This window comes from Poecilia latipinna, unplaced genomic scaffold, assembly GCF_001443285.1.
Source record: "Poecilia latipinna isolate Pla-1442-1.1 unplaced genomic scaffold, P_latipinna-1.0 Scaffold1878, whole genome shotgun sequence".
NCBI classification, from domain to species: domain Eukaryota; kingdom Metazoa; phylum Chordata; class Actinopteri; order Cyprinodontiformes; family Poeciliidae; genus Poecilia; species Poecilia latipinna.
Genome location: NW_015114494.1, coordinates 6,514 through 12,594, shown reverse-complemented (window position 1 = coordinate 12,594; position 6,081 = coordinate 6,514). Strand labels below are relative to the sequence as shown.

Here is a 6,081-nt window from a genome sequence, read left to right as displayed (position 1 = left end):
GTAGCTAAACTATTTCTATTTGCTAAAAGAAACAATAATGAAAGAAAGAAAATGTCAGATTTATTTATTCATGTCTCTGAGGTCAGAAGTTTACATACATCTCCTCGGTGTTGGTAGCGTCTTTAGATGTTGCTTCAATACTTCCACTCACCTTCAGTTGGGCTGGTTCAAGCGTTGTTTCCTAAAAAGGTCATGATGGCCTTTATGTCCACTTTAGTTTCATCTTGTCTCCAACAATGAAGCTGTTTGTCTCTGTGGACATTTGAACTGTTTCTTTTGGGGTAACGGCTTCTTCCTCGCTGAGCGGCCTTTCAGCCCAAGTTGGCAGATAACTGGATATGCTCCTGTTAGATGCTTTTATTCTTATTATTTGTTGTAATATATCATATTTATATTGGTTGTACCCTGAGGGTGTACAGATGAAAACTAGCCTATTTGGCTAACTCTGGCAGATTATGTGATGTGATGTAAACTTCTGATCACAAAGACATCAATAAACACATTTCTGACCTAAAAAAAAGAGAATTTTGATGTGATTTAACTTCAAATAGTGAGAAATCTTACCCAGCAGCAGTTTGGGGAAGTTGGACGTCTCTATGTTGTGGTAGTAAACAACTGATGTTGTTGCAGCGATGAAACCCATGAAGGCAGGCATGAAGAGATGGAGGTGGTTGGAGGTCATTGTCCTGCAAGAAAGTAAAGACTGTCAGTATCCATGAGGGGACAAAATGTCCTCCGGATGCTAGTCGTCCTGCAGACTGACGTGTTGGAGACGATGCCCTCTGCGAACTCGCACACATGGACGAAGAGCAGCAGGAAGGTGAGGATCCACCGCATGTTGTGTCCGGGGAAATGAAGCCATGTGTTGTGATGAATCTGAACCTTGGAGCTCTGGCTGCCCCAACCTGGAAGACAAGACGGATGCTCTGAAAACGCCTGGCTGGACCTAGCCCCGCCTTCGAGGCGCAGCTCCTCCCCCACTCAGCTCCTTCAGACTAGCCAGCAGCAATTAGCAAACACCCAGACACAAATATACACCTGCAGTTTTTGTTAACGTTTCGTAAGTTTTTCATTGAAAGAAAATAATTTGGAAAAATGTTGTTTTTTGCCTGACTTTATTTTTTGTTACTTATATGAATTGTTGCTATGTTGGTCCTTAATAGCACCAAAATTTCCACTTTGGTCCGTCTGATGATGATGATCTCTAAATATTAAATGATTGATCATTTGATCAGTTACTCTGTAGACTTTTTACCAAATACTTTTTTACTCGAGTAATTTCTTGCATGGCTACTTTTTACTCTGACCTGAGTAAAAATATGTTGAAGTAGTGCTGCTCTTAGTTGAGAACAACCTCTGTATTTGATACACAGCATTTTTATGACAACTAAAGGTAAAATAGTTGGAAACACATAAATCTGCCCCTTTAAGGTAACCAAAAAGCAACAACATCGTGTCAAGCTAGGCTCAGTTTGGGACATTTTCTCCAACAACTGATTCATCTCCAGCAGATCTCTAAACTCCAGTAATCCTGGTTCAGCCACACTTTAAAGCTGCTTAAAGTTCTCACAGCGTGGCGGGTAAAAACAGGAAGTTAATGCCAACTGCACATCTGCCTTGTGGAGATTACACCAAGCTGGACCGACGGCCAGAACCTTCCCACCCAACTCGAAGGGGGCACAGAAACCAGATCCTGTTCTAGAGGATCCAGATTGTTGCCACCATCCCGTTCCCATCCTGAACACATTCCAAACGCTGAGGAAGAGGAGGACAGCCCTACCAATGAAGAGGATGGGGAAGGTGATGAAGAGCAGGAAGACGTGAGGAACCAGGTTGAGGGCGTCCACGAAGCAGCCATTGTTGAGCACACTGGCGTTGATGCCGTATGCACTGGGAAACTTGTCGCCACAAAACGACAGCGGCATGCCAGCAGCCATTGGTTCCTCCCAGACCCGGAGTCAGACTGGCAGAAACAGAAATCCGTCAGGTCAGCGTTTTACTGCCATGGAGCGTCACAACACCGGCATGACACTCAGCCGTGTGAAGCCGTCAGAGATATTTTAGGACAGTGTAAATCAGGGGTCTGCTGATTTCAGGACTGGAGGGCCGGTGAAACTTTCAGATCCATCTCTGATTCAACACACCTGAGTTAAACGATGAGGTCATCAGCAGGACGAAGGATGTTCGCTCAGGTGTGTTGGACCAGGAAGTCGTCTGGAACTGAAGAACCTGCTGACAATAGATGACAAAACACAAAGGGATCTACTGGATCGTTTTACTGTAGCAAAGAGTTTGAAGCTGAGCTAAAGATGGTGGCCATTTTTAATTTACATTTATAACAAAATATCAGTGTTACTGGATGGATGGATGGATGGATGGATGGATGGATGGATGGATGGATGGATGATATTGTTTTGGGTTTTTCTCTAGCAAACATAGTTTGTCAGTATTTTTTAAATTGGAACTTCTTCCCGTTTTCTTCATCTAAATGTTTTTATTTATAAATAATCAGATCAGTGAAAAATTACAAGTGGATTTTCCCCCCCAAAATCAATAAGCAACAAGATACTAATCTAATTTATTTAAACTATTTTTAAACAGTTTCCCGTTTGAATCACTTAAAATTGTCATTTCTAAGTCATTTTTTTATTCTTTGTTTCCATCTTTATTCTTATCCACTTTCCACGTTTAATAAAGCGAATTATTTTTAAATAAATAAAACTTGACGATAGTTAGATAAACTAAATGGAACATTAATATCTGGGGTTTTATCAGAACAACATTTACTTCCAGCCTAATTTACCAACACAAACAGTTCTACACTTCAATAACCAAAATAATTCACAAAGCTAACGCACTTTTAGCTCAACAGAGTTGCTAAAATTAAGAAAATTTATTAAACCTTCGATAAGAAAAGTGTCTTACCTGGGAATAAAGGGATTATCCCGACTGGCACCGTTTCATTCCGGCTGAAATTTAATTTTAAAAATACAGCAGACAGAGAAAAGAAGAAGAAGAAGAAGAAACAAAATACAGTGAGAGTTGGAGAGTTAACACAGGGGATTATTTTTAGCCCTGGAAGTCAAGAGCGAGATCAGCTGCTCCAACTCAATGCGCGCTGCCGACGGCGTCAAGGTAGGACGCCCACGAGACACAACTTCCGGCTAAGACCTTCAGAATAAAAGCGTTAACTCTTCCTTTAAAGATAAACGTAAAATACATTAAAACGCTTTTTGTGGATATACACAGAGTTTTGATGGTTAAAAAATTAGCCAACAAGGAGCTTCTACCTTTTACCCAAATATGTTTGGAAGAAAATGTTAGCATAGCTTTGCTAGCTAATGTGGTATTTTTTACACTTAAACACTTAAACTTTGAACTTGTACCAGTTCAGAGACATCAAATGGTTTTCAGTCATTGGGAAAATCTATAATTGTGTGTTTCTGAATTTAAAATCTCATGGCTGCCTATGATAAAAATAACAGCTAATAACTATAATTTGTTTTTTCACTGTCCTTTAAAGTAACCTTCAAATTCAGGTATGTCCTGTTGCCTATAGCAACCACGATGGCTCACCAGGTGGTAAAAATGGAGCTCAAACTTAAGCTGAGTTTATTTTTAATACTTACTTGATCATCTTTATTAACTAAATAGTGAATTGATAAAATAAAATAATTCATAATAAGGTTCTATTAAAGCTACAATTAAAACTCTACTCCACTTTTTGCTTTGTCCACCACAGTTACAAGAACAAAAATCTCTCATTGCTGCATCGCTAATTAGCTAATTTAATGGCTAAGGGACTAAAGCTAACTGACATTATTTCTCTGTAGTTTATCAGTCATGTTCACAAACAGATCCTGTAGAAGTAGCAATACTAAATAAATTAGTATTTGTGTTTAAATACTAATTTCTGCTGCGTTTGCTATGGCAGCCATGTTGGATTTTGAGGGTCAGGTCGCTAAGAGATCTCTCCAACTTACAACTTTGAAATATTAGCTTTTATATACATGTCCAAACTTACTTGCTGTTCTGCATTTCAGTTCATTTATAAATCATTAAATCAGTTTCACACATTACCAAACATCCATTAGTTGCTTTATTGGATAAGGAGATAAACAGATACAGATTTTTGGACAAATTAATAAAATTAAGAAATAATAGATATCCTCCCTTCAATTCATTGTAAAATATTCCAAATTCTGTGAAACAATAACGTCACAACTGAAAGCCTAACTACACTGCAAGTACTTCTCTGCTTTGAGTCGTTGCTTTATTTTGAAGTCAAAAAATGATTCGTTTCCGCTAACAGTCTGTGTAATTTCTGCTAACTTGGTGAGATGCTGCCTCATATCAGATTTCCAAACTTGTACCAGTTTGGCGGTGAGAAGAGAGTTTATAATAGGCTTCCTCAAGGGTCCTGACATGAGGGCCAACAAATAAAGTTTATAAAAATAACTATTTGCATGGCTGATCGTTCCTGAAGTTTTTATTTATTTTACTTTTTTTTTTTAATACAATAAATAAACTATACCAAACTTCAGTCAAAAAATGTGATCCACTTTCTGGACAGGGTTTTTAAGAAATATAGATGTTTAGGATTTTTTAATCAACATCTCAAACGCATGCAGCAGGCAGGAGTCCCACGCTTGCTGTGGGATGCGGGGGAAGCAGAAGGACCTTGGATGCGGTCAACGGGGTGAAGTCATGCAAGCTGCACGTTTCAGAGCAGCGACAAGAAGCGCAACCCTGCCACATAAATATGAAAATAAATGATCAGAGCGTCACAAAACGATTTATCCAGCAGCGTCCTGCTACTTGACTCACTCCTATTTACCAAAATAGCTTTTAAATATAAATAATTAAACATTTCACTAAAAAACAGAACAATATGTGTTGGTTAAATTTGGATTTGGGTTGAATTGAACATCTAGTAAGAAAACGTTACCTATAAATAACGTACATTTGAATTTTTACGTCTTAAGCTTCCTAGATGAGTGTAAATTAGTATTAAAATCTGCAAAATTACATCCAATCAGCGCTTTTAATAGAAGCCGAATTTAACTCCTAACTGCAAATATTTTAAACATTTAATGAAGTTTATATTCAAGCCGCAGTTTTTACCGAGATTTAATTTAAAAATAAAAATAGAGTGATTCTTAAATGAAGTCTGGTGTCATTCACGTCAAGAGAACGTTCTCTCTGAATGGAAGACGTCGCGTGTCAGCCTACCGAGAGGATGCTGCTGCCTCAGTGTGACAGAGAGAAATCCCGACCTCAACACCAAACCGGCGCAGGATTTCGGGTCAAAGCGTCCCGTCCTCCTGGATCTTTACGTCCCGTTTGCGGTTTCTTAAAAAAAATGCGGTTTATGCTGAAGGTGCGGCGACAGGAAATGCCTACATGTTGAAATTCCTCTTCAGTTATGGCGGAGGACGCGCAGGCTCCCGCAGATTGAGGATTTTAGCGATTATATTATTCGTAGCTCATGAAAAATAGGTCAAACTGAAGTAAAAGAAGCACAATGGACTGATTTATGATTTAAAAAACAGATAATGATAATTAAAAGGTACTCACCAGCATTTTCAGCCTTACAGAGAGGTTCTCTGGTGGGAATTAAAGAACAACAAAGAAAAAAAATAACACCTGCCGACCTTATCCAGGGGCGTAGCTAGACACAGGGCCACGCTAGGGCACCCCGACTGGAGATTAAGTTCACACTAATATTAATGTCAATATTTATAATGGGTGTAATAGCATTCACCAGTCTGATAGTTGAATAACCTAAATAAAAGATTAAATAAATAAATATCCTTTTTGTTGAGCTCATGTCTATTTATTAAAGAATTTAGCAGCAAAAAGGGTTTTTGACTTGAAAATATTTTTTCAATATACATTTTTCAATTGAAATTAAATTCATTTTGATTAATTACAGTCCTAGAACCTGAGTTATGATAGTTTTGGATTTTTCATTATAGTTTATTTTTATTTCGTTGAGACGTTTTTGACTACTTTAGTTAGTTTTTTAGTTTGTATTAGTTATGGAAGTACTTAGTTTTTCCGTTCTTTGGTAAAATTTTA

The 6,081-nt window shown here is 38.1% G+C and overlaps 1 protein-coding gene across 10 annotated transcripts in view; it reads right to left on the bottom strand.

Moving 5' to 3' along the window:
- Positions 1-5,625, bottom strand: part of abcc9 (ATP-binding cassette, sub-family C (CFTR/MRP), member 9) — a 47,229-nt gene extending 41,604 nt beyond the window's left edge. For 5 of the 10 annotated variants that reach the window (XR_001421786.1, XR_001421792.1, XR_001421791.1 and 2 more), the window contains exons 1-6: positions 5,233-5,429; positions 2,926-2,969; positions 2,145-2,232; positions 1,781-1,963; positions 764-905; positions 565-686 (exon numbers count right to left, since the gene is read on the bottom strand). Coding sequence is in view for 2 of the 10 variants with exons in the window: in XM_015015045.1 (XP_014870531.1) it covers positions 565-686; positions 764-905; positions 1,781-1,937 (421 nt within the window). In the remaining 8 variants the exon portion in view is untranslated. Of the gene's footprint in view, positions 1-564; positions 687-763; positions 906-1,780; positions 1,964-2,144; positions 2,233-2,925; positions 2,970-5,232; positions 5,430-5,577 lie in introns of those variants that run through there. The other 5 variants (XR_001421787.1, XR_001421790.1, XR_001421789.1 and 2 more) reach the window with 5 other exon arrangements.
- Positions 5,626-6,081: the final 456 nt, after the last annotated feature.